The sequence below is a fragment of the Ascidia mentula genome, chromosome 3 (genome assembly GCF_947561715.1).
Source record: "Ascidia mentula chromosome 3, kaAscMent1.1, whole genome shotgun sequence".
Lineage (NCBI taxonomy): Eukaryota > Metazoa > Chordata > Ascidiacea > Phlebobranchia > Ascidiidae > Ascidia > Ascidia mentula.
Genome location: NC_138568.1, coordinates 7,994,447 through 8,014,002, shown reverse-complemented (window position 1 = coordinate 8,014,002; position 19,556 = coordinate 7,994,447). Strand labels below are relative to the sequence as shown.

Here is a 19,556-nt window from a genome sequence, read left to right as displayed (position 1 = left end):
TGTTTGTAACAAACACAGTTGTGCATTCACTGGTTTAAAAAATAATAAAGTCAGTGAGGCGTAAAATGAACCAAAGTCACTAAAACTCGCTATTACGTCACAAAGGTGGGTAAATTCCTTCTCCAAATATGACGTTGAAACAATGGAAAATCGAATTTTTTTCTCGGGGCGTTGCATACAAAGGAAAAAGGTTTAACATCACCACGTTAAAAACAAGGGGTTTCAGCAACAAGTTTGCATTTACGATCAATGCTGGGAGTTCGCAATAGCTGAATTTTGATCTGAAGTTTAGAATGGCTTCCAGGCTTCATTATTTTCTCTGTCTATGGGTTGTTTTCGCAAATTGGTCGATCGGAAGTTGCTTCCACCCGAGTAAGTTTTTTTATATCTAGGATGATTACGCATTTGAGACAATTTGGTAACTTGATAAAAATGCGGCAAAAAATAACAATGTCATATGCACTAACCTTGTGTTTATAGACCGAAGCTCAAGCTGCATAGATGTTCCAAATAGCGATGTGTCTTTTTCGTCTGCTACTGACAGTAATCATTCACTTGATGGACTTTGTAACCTTGTAAACATAACAAATTACACCACCTTAAGTCTGGCGCTCCACAACATCGTTTTACACAAGGGTTGCAACGCGTCAATTCAATATTACTGGTTCGGCATTAACGAGATGAACTGTTCGTCGTGGACGGTGAGCAACAATACATTAGCTGTTGATGGCATCTGCAGTAGGACGAAGTGCAACGGATATTGCGCACTACGTGTTGAATGGACAAACAATCTTGACTGTCGCGAAAACACCGCTTCTGTTACAATAGTTCCAAGTTACCATGAATGTACCCCTTTGGCAATCTGTGGCTATGGTAACTTTGGGTTAAACTTTATGTGCAATTGGTTAAAAGCCCGCATTTATCTTTAGGCTTTGCCGTTGTTGAGGCACCTGCTTTGTATTGTCCGCATTTGCAAGAAACTCCGTGCAGTTTGTGCAATGGCACCCTGGGTACCCTTGATGAAACCGTTCTGAACGAGGTTTACCAATGGATACAAATTATTCTAAAAGATACAGGAGTTAACAACACATTACCTACCTGCCAAACCTCGGGTTGCACACATTTTTCGGCTCCTGAAAGCACTTTAATGTACTCAAATTGGACTTTTAGCAACAACACTTTAACCCCTGTGGTAGGAAGTGATTTTGGAGTATGCAGACAAGACTGCGACGTGATTGCCTACTTCGCAAACGTCACGTTTATACACATTTTCATATTGCCCAAAGATAACGATAATTTGGTTGCATGGCTTTGCACCTCAACCACCGGTAAGGCGTTTTTAAAACTTGTTGTGTACCTTGCATATTAATAATAATACGTGAATTAACATATTTTAAAATTTTTTTTTGCGTATTTTCAAAGTTCGTACGTTCACTGCAGGCGACAACAAATATATAATCCATACGACAGAAAGTGTTGGTTTATTTTCCTCTGGTTAGAGTGGGCGTGGGAGGCAGGACTGCCTGTCTAAGTGGGAAATTATTTTTGACGTTCAAATTGTATTGTTTTCACGAGTTTATTAACTTGTCTGCAACGCAGATGCTTCAACGCCCAACCCTACTTCCTCATACAAAAGCATCGGCTCGACGGCAACTAGCAATGTTATTCCATCATCCGCTGGAGTATCGATTGGCACAACGATTCCGCCAACTAAAGGTACTTTTGCATTTGAACTTGAGCAATGACCACAAGGTGTTAAACTCAAAAAACTTTTCATCACGATATAACTGTGTAGTTTTGGAGGTGCAGTTTTCGTTAAGACCCCAATGAAAAAATTTTTGTTTACATTTCAGAAAATAACCGGACCGTAAAAGTTTTTTTGTTACTTTACTGGTCCGAAAGTACTAAAAGGTTGAGAACCATTGGTTTAAGTGCCGTGTTATCTTCATCACGCGTGCAAGACAATAAAACACGTTTTGATATATCCCATTTTGCATTTGGTCTCAGATACGTTGATCACACTTGAGAACATCCAGGACTCCATCGATCAAAGCAGCTCTCTCACAACCATAGTAAAATTCACTTTAGAGCATTTGGGAAAGTTCATTTCTTTTCATCCTTTATTTGTTTATAGGAAACGGACGAATTTGTCAACGAAGTTGGTGTGATACTGAATGAAACCAATCAATTTAACGAAAACGAAACAAACATGTAAAGATGAATACATCGTGGAAAACGATTTAACCTAAAAAATAAATTTTGTTTTTAGCATTTTTAACGCAATAGACAGTTTGGGGGCTAGAGTCAACCTTTCAGGAGGACTGTACACATTTAACGGTAATGACATTGCCGTTGCTGTCATTTCCACCACAAACACAAGTAAGTTACGTTTTTCTCTGGACCAATTCGCACATTCGCACATTTGTTTTATGCAGATAACCCTTTTTTTACTTTCTCACTGGAAAACCTTAATTCGACGGAGGTCACTGGTACGAATCCCGGTGATACCGTTACCGTTCCATCTTTCATATCTGTTTCGCGTGGCGCAATACCGCCAAACAAGGGTACTTTGGCATGTTCATTTTAATACACAAATGTCTCAAATCTATACACTCTCCAGCACCGCGGATATCTTTCGCTGCATACAACAGCGACAAGTTTCAAGGGAGCAACAGTGAAATTGTCTCGGACTTTATTTTGTCGGCAACGGTGTTCGATAATGTGACGCGACAAACTGATCCCCGTAGTATTGTGGAAGCAACTCTGCGTTTTGCCATCAAATCGGTACTTTCGCTGCATGTGACAACGAATATATACGACAGATGGTGTTGGTTTATTATTGCAAAAATACCTTATTACTATATGTTATGTAAGCTTAAGTATCGTAAGGTATGGTAGATGAAACACTGTATCATTTTTTGGGAGAAAACGAAACTCACATTGCTGCTTGCGTTTATTGGGACTCCACCAAACTTGAATGGTCCCTAAACGGTTTAGAGACAACAAGTTTAACAAACTCATCAATCGAATGCATGACGACACATCTTACAAACTTCGCCACGCTATTTGTAAGTGGATGTAACTTTCTATTCGACTCCCTTTTTTCAAAAAAACCAACAAATCTGTTCTAAATAGATTTTAAAGGAACTGGAAACGAACCACACAACCGGAACGGATTATGTATCGATTGTTGGCAGCAGTATTTCAATTGCAGCACTTCTTGTCACTATTGCCGTTTTTACTTTTCTGCCGTAAGTAATTGATATTTTTGTACATTAGCCACTGATCAATGGATTTTCTATGAGCTTGGTAAGATGTTATCCGGGAAAAAAAATTTTGTTTTGTTGTTGTTTGATAAAATAGTTAATTAAACCAACCCGCAATCTTAAAATTGTAGTCTATAATAATAGTGGGTTGACGGACATTTTTAACCCATACTTTACTTTGTTTCAAAAAATACTTCAGATCCTACAAGAATAAAATGCATACTACTTTTAACTGTACCATATAGCATATACTCGATCGAACCCTGCAAATTATAAAGTTTTTTACCTTGTACCGTTTGTGCGGCTAGTTATTTTCAACGTCCAACCGAATTTGTCTGCCGCTAGCGTTTCTAAAGCCAATGTAAAATAATGCTCTACGTTTCTGATTGGAAGGACAAGGAGTTACTTCATTTTATGTTAAAACTTAAGACGCTCAAATTAAAGTACTTTACCAGTACTCATTGACTAACTGAATATAAATCCCGAAGAAAAGACTTAAAAGATATTTGGTCTTTAGGCGAGTGCGCGCTGGCAGAAAGCTTCGAGGAGCAGTTTTGCTGATCAACTACGCGTTCGCTCTCTTGTTGCTCAACCTGTTTCTGATTGTGAGTCATTTGAATGTTGTGGAGATTTTTCAGCATATCTGCGCGGCAATCGGAGTTGTCATACACTTCTCATTGCTTGCTACTTTCGGTTGGATGCTTGTGGAAGGAGCAGTCTTTTTTATGGCGGTCTATTTTGTGAGTATAGTTTCCCACAAAAAGGTTTTTGATACAGTGCTTAGACAAGCTCAACTGACGAACTGCGAAACAAAATTTTGCTGATAATTGCTTCAATCACGTACGTTGAAATTAAGATGACACAAAGCACTTGTGTTCCAATTCTTTGCTGAAGCTTCCAAATGGGTAACACAATAGGAAAGGTTCTTCTTTCCGACACAGCACTAGCTTAAGAATAGCTAACAAATGTTAGTGGTGTCTCGCCTAAAACAGAATTTAAGAAAAAGTTTGCTCCAAAATTGATTTGTTGTTGTAAATATTCACTGTAACATCTGTATTTTCTAATAAATTCGTAGCCTATATACACGCACAACAATTTGGAGAACAAAATCTTGTTTCCATTGTGGATGATTGTGGGTTGGATTTGTCCGGCAGTTATCGTTGGTGGATCGTACGGGTCTGATAAAGAACGATACAATCGTTCGGACAATGAGTAAGTTTTGATTTCTTCACCAACGTCAGAAAACTGAATAAAAAAATGTTAAAATCGTAATTGCCCTGTTGCAATTTTTGAATGTCTGTGTAAATACTTGTGTTTTGGTAACGATAAAATTTAACAGACTTGTTAACAAGAACGCCCAATGCAGTCGGTAACATGGTGACAAAACGTGATTCTGTCCTAGATATTGCAAAAAATTCACTGCACTTCAGGTGTTGGTTGAAACCGGATGCCATTAAATTGTGGGTCATCATTCCGACAGCACTGGCCATGGCAGTGAATGTGACGGCTTATATTGCGATTGTCATCAAAACCGTATTCTGTCGCAAAGTGGCGGGAAAAGTAAGCAACACATTTTCCTGCTTGAACGAGTCAACGAAAGTCAACTGTTTCCACATTTTCTTCAGAAAGAAACTTCTGCAAAAAACTTGATTTTTTCCCTCGGTCTGTTTGTGGCTCTTGGCGTCGCCTGGATTTTTGGCTTCATTCTGACTGGAATCAACGACGACACTTCATTTCTGGCATACATTTTCACAATAGCCATCTCCCTTCAAGGTATCATAAAGCTTTCTTTTATTAGTAATCGTATAGATTGTTGAAACAAAACATTTACTTGCATGACGTAAACAATAGAAACAATCCAATCCGAACAAATCAGCTTTATTTTGTGCCAAAATTACAATAAATATAAAATTTTTAAATAGTTTGGCAAAAGACTGATCATCTTGCTTGAGTTTTACTAGTATATAATGGGACATACGCGACAAAGCAAATAAGCTTACCATTCAATCATACGGCCACTTTGAACATTCACCAACCACGGATTGGAAACCAGAATGGGTGGACTTGAATATAAAACAATAACCTTTTTCGTAGGTGTTTTCTTGTTTATCGTTTTCGTCATACGACACAAAGAGACGAGAGCTGAGATTGTCGGCGCCATGAAAAAGATTTCGATATCGGACAGTTTGCCTTCGTTTAGTAGGTAAGCGTACATCAATGGCGTAATGTCGTTTTCATCACATAGGCTCAAATGGGGTATAATGATCGGTAAGCTGCAGATGGTGACTATCTTGCCTTGATAGTCGATATAGTTTGTACTGCGTGTGATCAGCCCGTTTTCATCAGTTTGACGCAACAAAAATCAATGTTTATTTGCGCCATTTCTAGAAAAGGGAAAAAGGGTGGAATTCATCAAATTCACGTTGACCCTACGGCATCTTCGAGAATCCCGACAAGTCATGAAACAAAGTCAAAGAAAGAATTTTCGAAGACACCGTCGCAGATTTGAAAAGTTGATCCACGCACAAAACAACTAACAGATGATCATTGTCACGCTTGCGCAATTAACAGAAGAAATAATCTTTCCAAACGAGTAACACGAAAATTAACCCATATGTTGTGTGTCCCATATATGCTACTTTTATCCGAAATGTGCATTTTTACCGTTGTCCTGGGACCGTAAAACATTATCCAATGATTCGCAATTAAACAACATCAAGGTAGTGCATAGCGGAACACGAAAAATTTAAATATATATCTTGGCCTCTATGAAGTATCGTGTGCTTTCAACTTCAAGTACTTTTCAACCACGACTGACCACGCATACTTTTGCAACTTTCAAAGTGGTACCAAAAATGTAATATTCGACTTGATAAATAACAACAAAGTTATCACAGCATATTCCATTTCTTTAGTCGTCCCTAATCGGTGTTTCCAAAATTCTTGCTCGATGTTCTTCCACTGACTGAGTCCCAAGATACGCAAGACTGCTTCCTTAGATACGCATGCCTGATGCCGCTTAAAAACTACAGCTTTGTAAACACTCTTTAACAAAACTTTGTGCAGGATTTGCAGTTAACTTGCTCATTGTATAAATTTTGTAAGATTTTTTCGTGTCACGTGTTAGTAAACGAAGAAGTTGCTTTGCTTTTGCATCTAAAAAAGTGTTGATCAATTTTCTAATGCAAATAAAGCAATGTTTTAAGCATTCGTTTGCTTAGCTCGTCCCGAAAGGTTGTTTCCAACATTCTTGTTCGACGGGTAGAGCACTGCAGAACGAGATACGCATCACTGACCACGAACAAACAGCATTGTGGGGAAAAAGTGATTGTTGTGTCTGCCGACAATCCCTTTCTTCTGCAGACTCGGATCTTTCTGCCACAACACCTTCTACATTTACATGCCACCCGATGCAAACGTGGATATATTATCGCGTCGTTCACGATGTCACGTAACCACTGGTTCGCCTTGGCATATTGCAACGACGTTTTCGAACAACATTCCTTTTGCCGTTCTTGACCCCCATCGAGGGTTTTTTCAACATTCTTGGTTGATGATCCGAGAACTGCTCCCCAAGACACACAGCACTGTAGGCCACGTTAAAACTGTAGCTGGTAAACACAAGTTTGAAAGTAATGATTTTAGGAGAATATGGAAAAAATATCCCTAATTTCCATCCAACCAAATTTAGAGGATCCGAATTCAGTGGACGAAATCGTGCTAAAAAACTAATGTATCGAAATGTAAAAGATTTCTTAAATGCAGTCAAACAAAAATGAGTCCGGTCATGGTACCTAACAAAGAATGTATAGCAAATATTCACGCTCCAGGAAAACTTTTTGAAGAACAGTGCACAGTATACATACATATACGATATCAAATTGTTTATTCTTGAAATTAAACTATGTCGCGAACAAAACTATTGGTCTATATTTCGGACAAAGTTGAAATGCGCAGCTACGCACCGTCAAGGTGAAATTGCTTCAATAAGTTTATAGATTCCAGTTTGTTGTAACTATTTGCGACATACCAGCCATTTGGATACTTATATCAGAATGCCCACCCGACAACAAATATTTTACCAAAGCATGTATTCACTGACCAGTAATTTGCAACGGCGTAGAGTTGTTGTCAGAGCACAGCATACCTGTAGATTTGCTGGACTTTCAAAATTTTTGTTCAACAATCCGTGCAGTGCAAAAAATTACATGAATTTTAATTGACTGACGTTTCGCCTTCCATACGTCAAACTTGCAATATTCCTTGAAGCAGCACATTAAATTTACAACAGATTGGAAAGGAAATGTATTCATTGTTGACGCGTGTTTATGCAGCGTCATTTTATATATTGGTCAAAGTGGGAGATATCTTGATCCCTTACTGCACTGTAGGTTTGAAGGCGTACAAACCACACAGTAAAAATTTTTGTTCGGGAAAGTGCTGCGTGTAGAGTTTTCAAAAACACAAAGACGGTGCTCACCGCATTGAAATCTGAGACCGCATAGTGCAATTTTCAGGAGCATTCTTTGTTAGTCCCCCTCCGATAGGGTGTTTCCAACATTCTTGTTCAATAATTCGTTTTGTGCGGCACGCTGGATACGCATTACTGACCATGCACAAAATAGCAGTTTGTTGAAAAGAAGGAATTCTGCATTGGTTTAGGAGTGGTTGTATATTTCTTATGACTGACAGAATTGCTTTAAATGGAATAAAAAGTATATAAAACAATTAAGAAAGGTAATTTAAAATAGAATATTACTGTAGGCTATAGACGCTCAATAACAGCAGGCGAACGCAACACTGCAACACACTAATCAGATTCACATTAAACAGGAATGTTTGGTCTATATCTGATGCTTGGGAACCGCTTCCGTAGAAAACGTTTAGATTTGCAATCCCACACATTGTTAATATGTCCATTATGACGTCATTAAGGAATTTGCTCGAAGTTTGAACAAATGACACAATATAGGTCACATACAACAACTTTGCAGGTTCTGCCGTTGTAGAAATTCAAGACATTCGCTTACAAAGTTGGTTTCTACCTGATATTGTCTACTAAAATATCAGGGCATCGCATTTATCGCTTTAGTGCAATATTGAAATATTGAAATATTTAAATACTGTTAACGTAGGTTATCCACCACCGCTAAACGTCGCTGTTACATCACAAAAGGTTACAGCTGACTGCTGTTTTCAAACCTTTTTTTCTTTGTTGTATTACCAGCAAAGGAAAAAGGATTTAAGATAGCAATGCTGAAAAGTGTTGTTTGCAACAAGTTTGCACTGCAAGCTGATACAAAAGACAGACAACTTGATCCGAAATTTCAGAATGGTTTTCAGACTTCGTTGTTTTTTCTGCTTGCTAGTTATTTGCGCATGTTGGTCGATTGGAAGTTTTCACTCGGGTAAGTTTAAAATATGAGATTTTCCGGTGTAAATAACATTACCACTGTTGCTTTTTGGATTAAAAAAACTGCTGTCAAGTATGTTTCTCCGAAAAATATTAGCGGTTTTGTATCATCTACGACGTAATGTTCGTAGGCCGAGACTCAAGCTGCATAGATGTTCCGAATAGTGATTTGTCTTTTTCGACTGCTATCGGGAGTTATCATTCACTTGATGGACTTTGCAACCTTGCAAACATAACAAACGTCACCACCTTGGATCTGGCACTTAACAAGATCATCGATTTTCGCGGATATTGCGAAGCTTCAGTTCAGTATTACTGGTTCGGTATTAACGAGTTAAAGTGTTCGTCGTGGACCGTGAGCAACAATACATTAGCGGTTGATGGCATCTGCAGGAGGACAGAGTGCAACGGATATTGCGCACTACGTGTTGAATGGATAAACAATCTTGACTGTCGCGAAAACACTGCTTCTGTTACAATAGTTTCAAGTTACCCCAGGTGTTCCCCTATGGCAATCTGTGAATGTGGCTATGGTAACTTGGAGTTAAATTTTACACGCATTTAGTTAAAAACGTGTATTTTTAGAAGTTGAAGAAGATGCTTTATATTGTCCGCATTTGCAAGAAACCCCATGCAGCTTGTGCAATAGCGCCCTGGGCACCCTTGATGAAACCGTTCTGAACGAGGTCTCCCAACTTGTACAAACTTACGCAGTATCGTCCTCACAACCAATAGGAAACAACAACACTGGATATATCCAGTTTTTTACCGGCTTGCATGTTCAAGAAAGCACTTTAACGTACTCTAATTGGACTTTAAACAATAACATTTTAACCCATGTGGAAGGAAGTGATTTAGGAGTGTGCAGACAAGACTGCGACGTGATTGCCTACTTCACAAACGCCATGGTTGTATACATTTCCATAAAGCCCAGCGATCATGAGTCATTTGTATGGCTGTGCAAATCAATTAACGGTAAGACTTTTGTTGCTTGTGGTAAAATTATTTAAACATAAATTTTGTTAAATATTGCTATATCAGTCAAACTGATGATGACAAAAGTTTTTGTCGAAACGTCTTTAACATGACAGTGTTAATAGCAATATGGGCCTTGCTATATCAGTTTTTTACAAATATGCTGTCAGTCCTAATTTGAATATTTCTGTGGTTTCAATTTTTTGCAACATATGAAATAATACTTTCGGCAATAAGATAGTCCAAAGCAGGCAGCAGTAAAAGGCGTTTTGACAGTGATCACTGATTTTAGGGGCCTCAATGACGTTGGTCGCACTCCAAAACATCCAGGACATCATCGATAACAGCAGCACTCTCTCCATGACAGTAAAATTCGATTAAAAATGTAACCTTCCATTTATTTCCTATAATCTGTTTTAGGAAACGGACGAACTTGTCAACGAGGTTGATATGGTACTGAATGAAACCACTCAACTTGACGAAATTGAGACAGAGAGGTGATGATAAACAAATCGCTATGATGAACGGGCTTATTTCATACGAATTACTTTACTTTTAGCATTTTTAACGTCGTAGATAGTTTGGGAGCCAAAGTTAACCTATCAGCAGGACTATATACGTTTAACGGTGATGACATTGCCGTTGCTGTCATTTCCACCTCAAACGCAGGTAATTTGTTTCGCTTTCATCGAGGTTAATTCGAGCTAGGAGTTTTATTAATTTGTTTTCAATGCAGTTAACCTCTATTTTACTTTCTCATTGGAAAACCTAAATTCGACGGCAACAACTCGTGCAAAGCCGAACAATTCCGTCCCGTCGTACATATCAGTTACGCGTGACGCAATACCGCCAAACAAAGGTATACATTTTCAACTGTTACCAGCGATTGAAATGTCCCAAATCTTCACACTCTCTAGCACCGCGGATATCTTTCGCTGCATACAACAGCGACAAGTTTCAAGGGAGCAACAGTGAAATTGTCTCGGACTTTATTTTGTCGGCAACGGTGTTCGATAATGTGACGCGACAAACTGATCCCCGTAGTATTGTGGAAGCAACTCTGCGTTTTGCCATCAAATCGGTAAGTTGACTGCGACAAGAAGCAAGAAACAAAATGTCAAAAGAATTAATCTCCATACTCACTTTTTGAAATACTAAAACAGTCGTTAATACGTTCTTATTCATTTTAATAATAAAAATAGATACTTAAGCTATCTTTTATGCAAAAGATCGAAAGTTATTTTTTACATGCTTACTATCTCATAAATATCGCAACCAGAAATACTGTGGTATTTCAGTGTGAAAACGATACTCACGTTGCTGCTTGCGTTTATTGGGACTCCACCAAACTTGAATGGTCCCTAAACGGTTTAGAGACAACAAGTTTAACAAACTCATCAATCGAATGTATGACGACACATCTTACAAATTTCGCCACGCTATTTGTAAGTGGGTGAGGCCTTCCGTTTGATTCCTTTTTTAAACAAATCTGTTCTAAACAGATATTAAAGGAACGGAAGACAAATTATCTTACTGAAGTGGATTATGTGTCGATTGTTGGCAGCGGTATTTCAATTGCGGCACTCCTTGTCACTATTGTCGTTTTTACATTCTTGCCGTGAGTGATAAGTTTTTCTTTTGCACGTTAGCTTTGAAAAACGAATTTTATGGAGTGCATTCAAACTTATTTTTGATCTAGGTCCCGCTTACGTATTTTAAGGACTATCAGAATAAAATGGTTTACTGCTGTATTTAGTATTTCAAGTCAAACGAAACTTCCATGCTTTTTAAGTTGAATATCTGTATGTATAAATATCACTATATATATGTACAGATAGGCCAAAAACAAATCTATTTTATTTATAAGCTTATTTCGATAAAAAAAAGGAAGCTATGTAATTTTTAGGCGAGTACGTGCTGGAAAAAAACTTCGAGGAGCAGTTTTGCTGATCAATTACGCGTTCGCTCTCTTGTTGCTCAACGTATTTCTTATCGTGAGTCATTTTAATGCTGTGGAGATTTTCCAGTACATCTGCACGGTAATCGGAGTTGTCATACACTTCTCACTGCTTGCTAGTTTCGGTTGGATGCTGGTGGAAGGCGCAGTCTTCTTTATGGCGGTTTATTTTGTGAGTAACAAAGTTTCTCAAAAAGGAAAAAAAGGATTTCATTTTACAAGTCGCTTCGGTTACCACGTTTAAGTTGAAAAGACATATAACGCACATGTATTCTTTTTGTATTTGCTGTTGCTGCCAAACATGCTACACAATAGAAACCCTGTTTTGTTAGGTGAATTTCCAATGAACTTCAGTGGCTAAGCATCGAAAACTAAAATTTTTAAAACGCTATTTTTCCAAAAACGTAACTTTGTGTTGCAATTTGTTACTAGTCAAACCTCGACTATCATTTATTAGCGATCGACTCTACCATGTAATTTTATTTTCTCATTCTCTGTTTAGCCAATATTTACACGCAACAACTCGGAGAATAAAATGTTGTATGTACTCTGGATGATTGTGGGTTGGTTTGGTCCAACGTCTATCGTTGCGGGATCCTATTTCTCTGACAAGGAACGTTACAAGCGTTCGGACAACGAGTAGGTTATGAGTTAATGGCAGATTTTTCTAATCGTTTAAAAAACATATGGGTTAAATTGTCATAAAGACTGAAGAAATCTGCCTGTTCTGCTCAGGGCTAACCGATGGTTTTGTTTTTTGCGTAACCGTCGTCCATTTAAAAAAAAAAAAATTTTATTTATTTTTATTTACTACACAACTTTACCCATGTTATCTTCCTCTGCAAATCCTTCCCAGTCGATAAAATCACAAAACCTGTTTCTGTCTGTCTTCAGGTGTTGGTTGAAACCGGATGCCATTGAATTGTGGGTCGTCATACCGACAGCACTGGCCATGGCATTGAATGTGACGGCTTATATTGCGATTGTCATCAAAACCGCATTCTGTAGCAAAGTGGCGGGAAATGTGAGATGAACTTTTTGGAAAGTGTGCTAGATGCTTCGCAAACTTACTGATCATATCAACTATTTGCATTTAGAACAAAACTTCTGCGAAAAACTTAAGTTTTTCTATTGGTCTGTTTGTTGCTCTTGGCGTCGCCTGGGTTTTTGGCTTCAATCTGACTGGAATCGACAACGACACCTCATTCGTGGCATACATTTTCGCCACAGCCATCTCCCTACAAGGTAAAATACTGTTAACATTCATTTTTTGCATCTAGTTTAACACTACAAGATTTTTGTTGCACTTCGAATGTTTACCTCTATGATTTGTAAAATAGAAGCAATCCAAACCAATCAAATTGATGTAATATTTGTGTCAAAATATCCATGAAGCAAAAATATGAACAGTGTTAACTGAAATATGCTGCGTTAGATTACGTGATAGAAATATTTGCGTTTACGACTTTTGCGATGACGTTGCATTAATTAACTCTATGGCTATGTTTCGAAATGACAAAAAAGTGGAATTGATTATGAAATAAAAAGTTGTTTTTGTCAGGAGTTTTCTTGTTTATCGTTTTCGTCATACGACACAAAGAGACGAGAGCTGAGGTTGCCGACGTTTTGAAAAAGTTGCCGACATCAGCAGTGAGACTACCTTCTTTTAAAAGGCAAGTGTGCGCTGGATATGTCATTTTCGTCAGTTCTTCTAAACAAATCGCTTGATTTTTGCGCCGGTTTTAGAAACGATCAACGTGGTGGAATTCATCACGAACAAGTTGACCCAACTGCAACTTCGCGAGTCGAAGCAAATCAGAGAACGGAAGAAGATTCCAGGACAAAATCGCGAATCTGAAAGATTGGCCTCAGTCCAAAAACGTAACAGATGAACATGATCACGCTTACGCAATTAAACAAGGGAACTTTTCGAACAAACAATGCACATTTAGCGCATTTGTAAAGTACTGTACTTATGCTTGCATTACAAGTGTGTCATTCGCCTATATGCGTTAGAACAGTGTTTCCCAACCTGTAGTACGCGTACCACTAGTGGCACGCAACGGCATTCCAGGAAGAACGCGAGCACCTTTCCGTAATTTTCGGATATATTTCGAATTTTAAAAATCGTAAATGATCTCAAACTGTTTGTTACATCCCCTATGTTACTTTTTAACACTCAACTAGGTGGTGCGCGTCGAAATTGTTTTTCCTACAAGTCGCACGCAACCGCAAAAAGGTTGGGAATCATTGCGTTAAAAGATATTGTTTGCCCTCACGAAAAGCAACCGCAAGCTTTCCATTTATTTTAGCACATTACTTCATTGCTCTTGCCCTTGTAGGGTGTTTTCCAGAAATTGTGCGCAATAGTGCGTGCACTAGCTGCTTCCCAAGATACGCTTTACTATCCATGCTAAAAGCTTGGTAAACACCACCCAGCTAAAATTAGTGATTTTGAAAGAGCTATAAGAAACATGAGACGTGTTTTCGTTTATCGGATTCGTTTATTTTGTGCAGGATTTGCTTCCCACTCCATTACCTTCAATGAAGTGTATCTTGCTTTTTCAATAAAACTACATTCTCAACTTTTTTATGTTAATCAGTTTTTGAATTTTGTTGGGTTTAAAAATCTTAATTGCTTTTGTTTTTTTTATAAAAGGTTTTAATATTATGGTGACTGTTATATGATCTGGGGTATAATCTTAATATGAAATATCAAAAGTATGCTACTTGAACAAAAAGGGACCAAAACACAGCAAACTTAAAAATGCAAAAATATTACTACGATATATTTCCGACCTTATCAGTGAGATACACGTAACTTGGTAGAAATTACGTTAAGCGACGTCTGCGCTTGCTTTCGCAAGTGCATGTGCGCATAATGTAACAAGAATAACAGCAGTTTCAGTCTGTGGTAATTTGCAACGTCATGGCGATGTTGTCAAAGCACATTCCATCAAACTAGCTCGTCACGGTGTGATTTTCCAAACGTCCGCTCAGCCCCAGTTGGTCCCAAAATACAATACTTTCCTATGAAACGTTGATCTACTTTCTCTTGCAAAAACACTTAAAACTGTTCACCGAACAAAAGCGAGAGAGAACTCTTGAATTACAATAAAATGCCCTCTCGATGTCATTGTAGATGGCAAGCAACTTTTGCTGATCAATACAATAATTGGTCATATTTTACAGTTTAGTTGGTATTGGATTGCACTAAATGCTGTGTAGACTTTTCGAATGCATACAATATTTTAGTTTTCATTGTTACGTTGTTTTACTTGGCCCAAGGGATTGTTTTCTACAAAGAGCAACTGTTGTCGGATAATAACAATCTGTGTAGTACAGCACGTGATACGCATCACTGACCAAGCACAACCAGCAGGTTGGTAAACAAGCTTTTAGAAATTTTCCTCAGTTCTAAAGCAAGCAATGGCAGGAGGGACGTGCGGTTCGTGCTACTATCTCGTTCTTCATGTGGTATGCTGATTAGGTGACCTTTTGATAATTTGGACAGAAAGTTTGGTGGTTGGGCTCTCGAAACAATTTTGACAACATGGAAAAAGGTAGAGCAAACACTGGCACGGTAACATTGAAAATTGGTGTTTGCACCATTTTTTAGTCGCTGTTTCCGAAAAACAGTTTTCTTTACATTTGCTACTTTCTCCAAAGTATCACAATATACTAACACAACAACAGTAGTTATATTTGGTTTTTGGTTCTATTCGAATTGCTGGAACTTTTGTTCATGTAGAACTCACTCTGTCACTCCGCACAAACTCCATTGATGCGCAAAAGAGCGTGGAGGTCTACCAAGTGACAATATTTGCTGCCAAGGCCAGAGATGTGAACTACACGTTATAAAAAGTATGTGCTTTGGCTGTTAATGGTTTTGGAACATTCCGAAATAAGGAGGGAGTGGCAAGAGAGTACACAAAACAGACCCCACTTTAAAACGTTATTATTTATAAAATTATATATCTTGCATCTCTGTTCTACCAGTGCAGACTACATTTGCTCCCGTAGCTCAGTCGGTAGAGCATCAGTGACTCGGTGTGCCAAGGGAAAAAGCGAGGATTAGGTTCCAAAAGCAAAATGTCCGATAAATACAAGTATGTAAACATAATCGTTTCCTATTTACTACTCTTCTGGTAAAAAGTTCCAGGAAGATTATATTGCAGCTAACGTTTCGACCACCAGTCGTAAAGGTAAAGAAAGCCCACGCCTTACAGCGCCACCAGGTGATGAAAACCAAGTTGTTATTTTTGTTGTTGTTGAAACCCGTTTCCAATAAGCCGGCTTTTGAACACGCTGAAATGTTTAATATTTTGCCACCGTTGCTGCCAGACATAATGAAATTTTCGAGCCCTTCTATGGCAACAGTTCAACTGTGGAGTAGCTGCTGGACTAGTCGGTCTCAGCGTAGGAACTGCTATCGTCCGTCTGCTTGCCTACGTCATCTGCATCGCTTTCGCTTTCCGAATCATCGGTTTTCGGGACGTCGGGTGTTCGCTCACGTAACCTGTGGGCGATCTCTGGCGACGCCAAGTGGCTGAGACCAAGGGCAGGTTTTCTGCAATGGGAGAAGGGTAGGATGAATTACACGTAGTGATATCTGCACATTTCGCTATGCTTTGATTTTATGTCACGAACTTCAGTCTCTAATCTTATGAGGAATATGTAAACGTAAATATTGTATGCCTATATTAATTAGGTTCAAAAAACGGTTTGAATGCATTTGGTTATTATAAACGAGGCTTGTATATCACAGCATATGCAGCAGCCTCCTGCAGTTCAATGTCTTTCGCATGCGCGCTTTGTATAAAAGTAATCGCATTTAACTTACATAGGTTTGACGCTTACTGGTCCCGGGGAGTCCTTCTTCGTGGTCAAACTGGGACCTAAAAAATCACATCTTAATTTGAAAACTTTAATAGAAAAGTTAGAGGCAAAAACAAATAACCGCTGCTCGTTTTCGTCGTAGGCAAAGTAATTTTAGTGATAATATCGTTAACTAATAATTCCTCTCGTATTTTCCTCGAAACATATAGGGCAAAATCACATGAATGTGGTATTCGCCTTAAATTTGGTTGGTATTATTATCCTCAGTCGCCAATCAGAACGAATGAAACCATATTGCGTCGAAACAACGGCACTCTCTGCAGTTCACTTGATACAAACTTATCTCCGCTCATTAAACATTTTTTGCAAAAAAATTTGGAAGAAAAATCAAACAAATTTTTCGGCAGATTGCGGGACGTACTTCCGGCTTTTGCAAATTTTCCACCCAGTCTGAGCCTCTTCTCGTTGATCATGGATGTTTGCATCTTACGCAGAACGAAATCGGGAAGTTTGAAAAACTGCAGTTCCTCGGACAAAGTCCCCGGACTGTCTCTGCAACGATTTGCAAAGAATGGTATAAAAGGAAACAGTCGAGAAAGCGGGGATTTTAAACATACTTGTACTCGGTTTGGAAGAGGTGAAGCACGTCCTCTGCTATCATGATGAACGTCTGCAGCAAATAATGTCATTTACAACTCCTCCATAGTTGATTTTGGCACAAATTTTAAAACAAGCTACACACCAAGTACAAAGTACTGATACTGTTTATGTTTGTGGTTATCAACTTTTTACCACGAAACAATTGGCCGAAAGTTAAAAACAATCTAATATTTATGAAGTTGAATTGTGTTTTAAGCTACATGTCTTACATTTTTTCCACCTGTAGCAGCCATGCAGTTGTGTTTTACCATCCATTTCTTGTCTTCGTGGTCTCCAGCATACTGAAAAATACCAAAGGTCTTGGTATACTTGCAATAACAGAAGGTCAACATAAATAACCATAGATATATTTTGTCAATTCAAACCTACTTTGAACAGATCTGGATGTTTCATGTAAATTCTTCCCCTTGTCGCGCCAAGCCCAAGTGCTCTGGTAAGAGATAACCATGATCAGCACAGATGTTTTTAACAAATTTAAGTTAGTGTTTAGTGGCTCAAAACTGGAAGCTCAGCTGAGAAAAGTAACCAAATGTCAAACTAGTGAACTGGTGCTTAACCCAGTTTAGCCTGCGAAATAATGTCTAATTGTTTTTTCCTTGTAGTGGGACCCTTCCAATACTATGAAAAACAGACATACAACACACAGCCCACTCACCTATTGGCTTTTGTTCCCATCACAAATTCAGTTTCAGTTGTGAGACGGGCAGGATCCCACTACAAAAAAACAACATTTAGACATAAATTTTACAGGCAGATATTGATATAGGTGCAAGTACCGATTCTTCAATCTTTTTCCTAATGGCGTCCTTGGGATTTCGGTGTGGGCTGCCGTAACTACGTTGCCCAAGAGTTGGTGTCAGAGTTCGTGGTCGCTTCTAGAAATAACACATGTCTGAGATCATAGGTATTTTTTCTATGTATCTAGATTGAGGTTACCTTTGGGACAGGACTGAGAGATCGCCTTGAAAGCAAGTCTCTACTATCAGCTTTAAGTCTCTGTAAAAAAGCAACTTTTCTATCAAACTGTGATATTTGTCAAATATATGGAATTTAAAACTAAAAGGGTGTGAAAAGACTTCATTTGAAATACATGTTACTTTGCTGAGGTCCATGTATATTTTCTAACTACAATCTAAACATACCCTTTCCCATGGTAAATCAGGACTGGCTGCCCTTTTACGTCCAGGAAGCAAATGCTGTATAGGTGGTCGGTATGCAAGAATTGAACCTGACAACATAAAAGTAAGCAGTTTGTTACAGCAGCTGTGATGTAGGTCAAATTGTAACATTTATTTATTGACAATTATGTTTAAAGTTACTACTCACAGACTAATTAGGCCAATATTGGCTGAAGAATTGTTTTTTGTAAGGAGAAAACTTATTTAAATCTTAATAAACACTATTAAATACTGCTTGAAGATAACCTTTGCTTGACCCAGTTTTTTGTATCACAATTCCAGGAGGCTGCTTTTTCTCTTTGTTTTCCTTGGGGGCAAATAAAGACTTCGCACTGTCAAGAGCACGTTGACAAGCTCTGGATACCTTGACAATCAAAGAATTTAAAGGAGTTGACAATGGAAAATTATACTTTGGAAACCAAGTGAACATGATCATACCATATTATCAACATCAACAACAACTCTAGCTGATTTGAATGGTTCACTGTCCATGTTTAACTTTGCATTTTTTGCTGCTTCCCGAAACACCTGTAAAAAGTACATCCATGTTATCTAGTGATTACATTCATAATGTTAATTTGGTAAAGCAAACAAAATCTAATGTTACAATGAGCAAAAAAATCGATGCCATTGAAATTATTTTTAAGATTTTTTCATATTTTTACACTTACTTCAATGTATTTCTGAAACATTTCAACAAGATCACTGTTGATGGCTGGCTGTAAAACTTGCAACAAGAGGTCCATTGAAGAATTAACATTAGCTCTACTTGCAGGTGAAGCCCCCAAGTGACCATGCTTTATTCGAACATGATGAGGTTGCTCCAAGTGATAAACACTAAAGGGTTGCTGTGCAAATTACAAGCATGTTTTGTTAGTATTTTAATTCCTTAATAGTGATTTTAAGTAAAACTGGCACAGTATTTAAATATAAATCAATCAATGCTTGTTTAGCATTACTGAAACAGTAAAAACCGAGTCTATAAGTGAAAAACAGATCTTGAAGAAGTCAAAAAATGTTTACTTACTGTTGATTCCTTTGCTAGTTTCATAATTTCACCGGCATGGTGAGGTTGAGATTCATAAAACGTTTTTGTGCAGTGGCCATGTGGCACGAAGGCATCAACCATCGTTTTAGAACTATTCCAGAATCATAAATGAACGATGCAAATAATATGTTTGTCTTTGCCAATCGTCAAGAGTTTAGTTTAGTTTTGCCTTGAAGCATCCCCCAATCTTAATAACATGCATGAGTAATTTTAGCACGCC

The 19,556-nt window shown here is 38.2% G+C and overlaps 4 protein-coding genes across 4 annotated transcripts; 3 read left to right on the top strand and 1 right to left on the bottom strand.

The window, feature by feature from the left end:
* The first annotated feature begins 248 nt into the window (after positions 1-248).
* Positions 249-2,961, top strand: LOC145894199 (uncharacterized). Its single transcript, XM_082982694.1, has 9 exons — positions 249-372; positions 481-873; positions 930-1,328; positions 1,600-1,716; positions 2,008-2,072; positions 2,135-2,211; positions 2,270-2,379; positions 2,436-2,564; positions 2,621-2,961. Exons 1-9 carry the CDS (start codon positions 294-296, stop codon positions 2,896-2,898), a joined length of 1,647 nt encoding a protein of 548 aa, XP_082838820.1. The 5' UTR covers positions 249-293; the 3' UTR covers positions 2,899-2,961.
* A 1,161-nt stretch (positions 2,962-4,122) lies between these two features.
* LOC145894200 (adhesion G-protein coupled receptor G7-like) lies at positions 4,123-6,430 on the top strand. The gene is made up of 5 exons (XM_082982695.1): positions 4,123-4,478; positions 4,697-4,826; positions 4,892-5,039; positions 5,361-5,469; positions 5,655-6,430. The coding sequence occupies exons 1-5, from the start codon at positions 4,393-4,395 to the stop codon at positions 5,773-5,775; spliced, it is 594 nt and encodes a 197-aa protein (XP_082838821.1). The 5' UTR covers positions 4,123-4,392; the 3' UTR covers positions 5,776-6,430.
* A 2,101-nt stretch (positions 6,431-8,531) lies between these two features.
* Positions 8,532-14,200, top strand: LOC145894198 (adhesion G-protein coupled receptor G2-like). Its single transcript, XM_082982693.1, has 16 exons — positions 8,532-8,674; positions 8,811-9,212; positions 9,265-9,654; positions 9,947-10,020; positions 10,075-10,151; positions 10,214-10,323; positions 10,391-10,513; positions 10,572-10,735; positions 10,953-11,099; positions 11,157-11,272; positions 11,561-11,783; positions 12,114-12,250; positions 12,506-12,635; positions 12,709-12,856; positions 13,173-13,284; positions 13,358-14,200. The coding sequence occupies exons 1-16, from the start codon at positions 8,599-8,601 to the stop codon at positions 13,467-13,469; spliced, it is 2,541 nt and encodes an 846-aa protein (XP_082838819.1). The 5' UTR covers positions 8,532-8,598; the 3' UTR covers positions 13,470-14,200.
* A 1,110-nt stretch (positions 14,201-15,310) lies between these two features.
* LOC145894469 (deoxynucleotidyltransferase terminal-interacting protein 1-like) lies at positions 15,311-19,508 on the bottom strand. Its single transcript, XM_082983065.1, has 14 exons — positions 19,316-19,508; positions 18,960-19,136; positions 18,727-18,816; positions 18,535-18,652; positions 18,253-18,338; positions 18,047-18,106; positions 17,887-17,985; positions 17,766-17,824; positions 17,480-17,540; positions 17,320-17,391; positions 17,068-17,120; positions 16,872-17,002; positions 16,455-16,509; positions 15,311-16,181 (listed from the first exon to the last, which is right to left on the bottom strand). The coding sequence occupies exons 1-14, from the start codon at positions 19,415-19,417 to the stop codon at positions 16,016-16,018; spliced, it is 1,329 nt and encodes a 442-aa protein (XP_082839191.1). The 5' UTR covers positions 19,418-19,508; the 3' UTR covers positions 15,311-16,015.
* Between the last annotated feature and the right edge of the window lie 48 nt (positions 19,509-19,556).

Bases quoted from the DNA above. Each gene is read 5' to 3' on its own strand.
- LOC145894198 (XM_082982693.1), top strand. From the start codon at position 8,599: ATGGTTTTCAGACTTCGTTGTTTTTTCTGCTTGCTAGTTATTTGCGCA. The intron at 9,213-9,264 runs GTAACTTGGAGT...GTGTATTTTTAG, and splicing joins AATCTGTGAATGTGGCTATG to AAGTTGAAGAAGATGCTTTA. The intron at 9,655-9,946 runs GTAAGACTTTTG...CACTGATTTTAG, and splicing joins GCTGTGCAAATCAATTAACG to GGGCCTCAATGACGTTGGTC.
- LOC145894199 (XM_082982694.1), top strand. From the start codon at position 294: ATGGCTTCCAGGCTTCATTATTTTCTCTGTCTATGGGTTGTTTTCGCA. The intron at 373-480 runs GTAAGTTTTTTT...TTGTGTTTATAG, and splicing joins CGGAAGTTGCTTCCACCCGA to ACCGAAGCTCAAGCTGCATA. The intron at 2,565-2,620 runs GTACTTTGGCAT...TACACTCTCCAG, and splicing joins CGCAATACCGCCAAACAAGG to CACCGCGGATATCTTTCGCT.
- LOC145894469 (XM_082983065.1), bottom strand. From the start codon at position 19,417: ATGGTTGATGCCTTCGTGCCACATGGCCACTGCACAAAAACGTTTTAT. The intron at 17,392-17,479 runs GTAGGTTTGAAT...GGTATTTTTCAG, and splicing joins AACATCCAGATCTGTTCAAA to TATGCTGGAGACCACGAAGA. The intron at 17,121-17,319 runs GTAAGACATGTA...TATTTGCTGCAG, and splicing joins CTGCTACAGGTGGAAAAAAT to ACGTTCATCATGATAGCAGA.
- LOC145894200 (XM_082982695.1), top strand. From the start codon at position 4,393: ATGATTGTGGGTTGGATTTGTCCGGCAGTTATCGTTGGTGGATCGTAC. The intron at 4,479-4,696 runs GTAAGTTTTGAT...ACTGCACTTCAG, and splicing joins TACAATCGTTCGGACAATGA to GTGTTGGTTGAAACCGGATG. The intron at 4,827-4,891 runs GTAAGCAACACA...CATTTTCTTCAG, and splicing joins GTCGCAAAGTGGCGGGAAAA to AAAGAAACTTCTGCAAAAAA.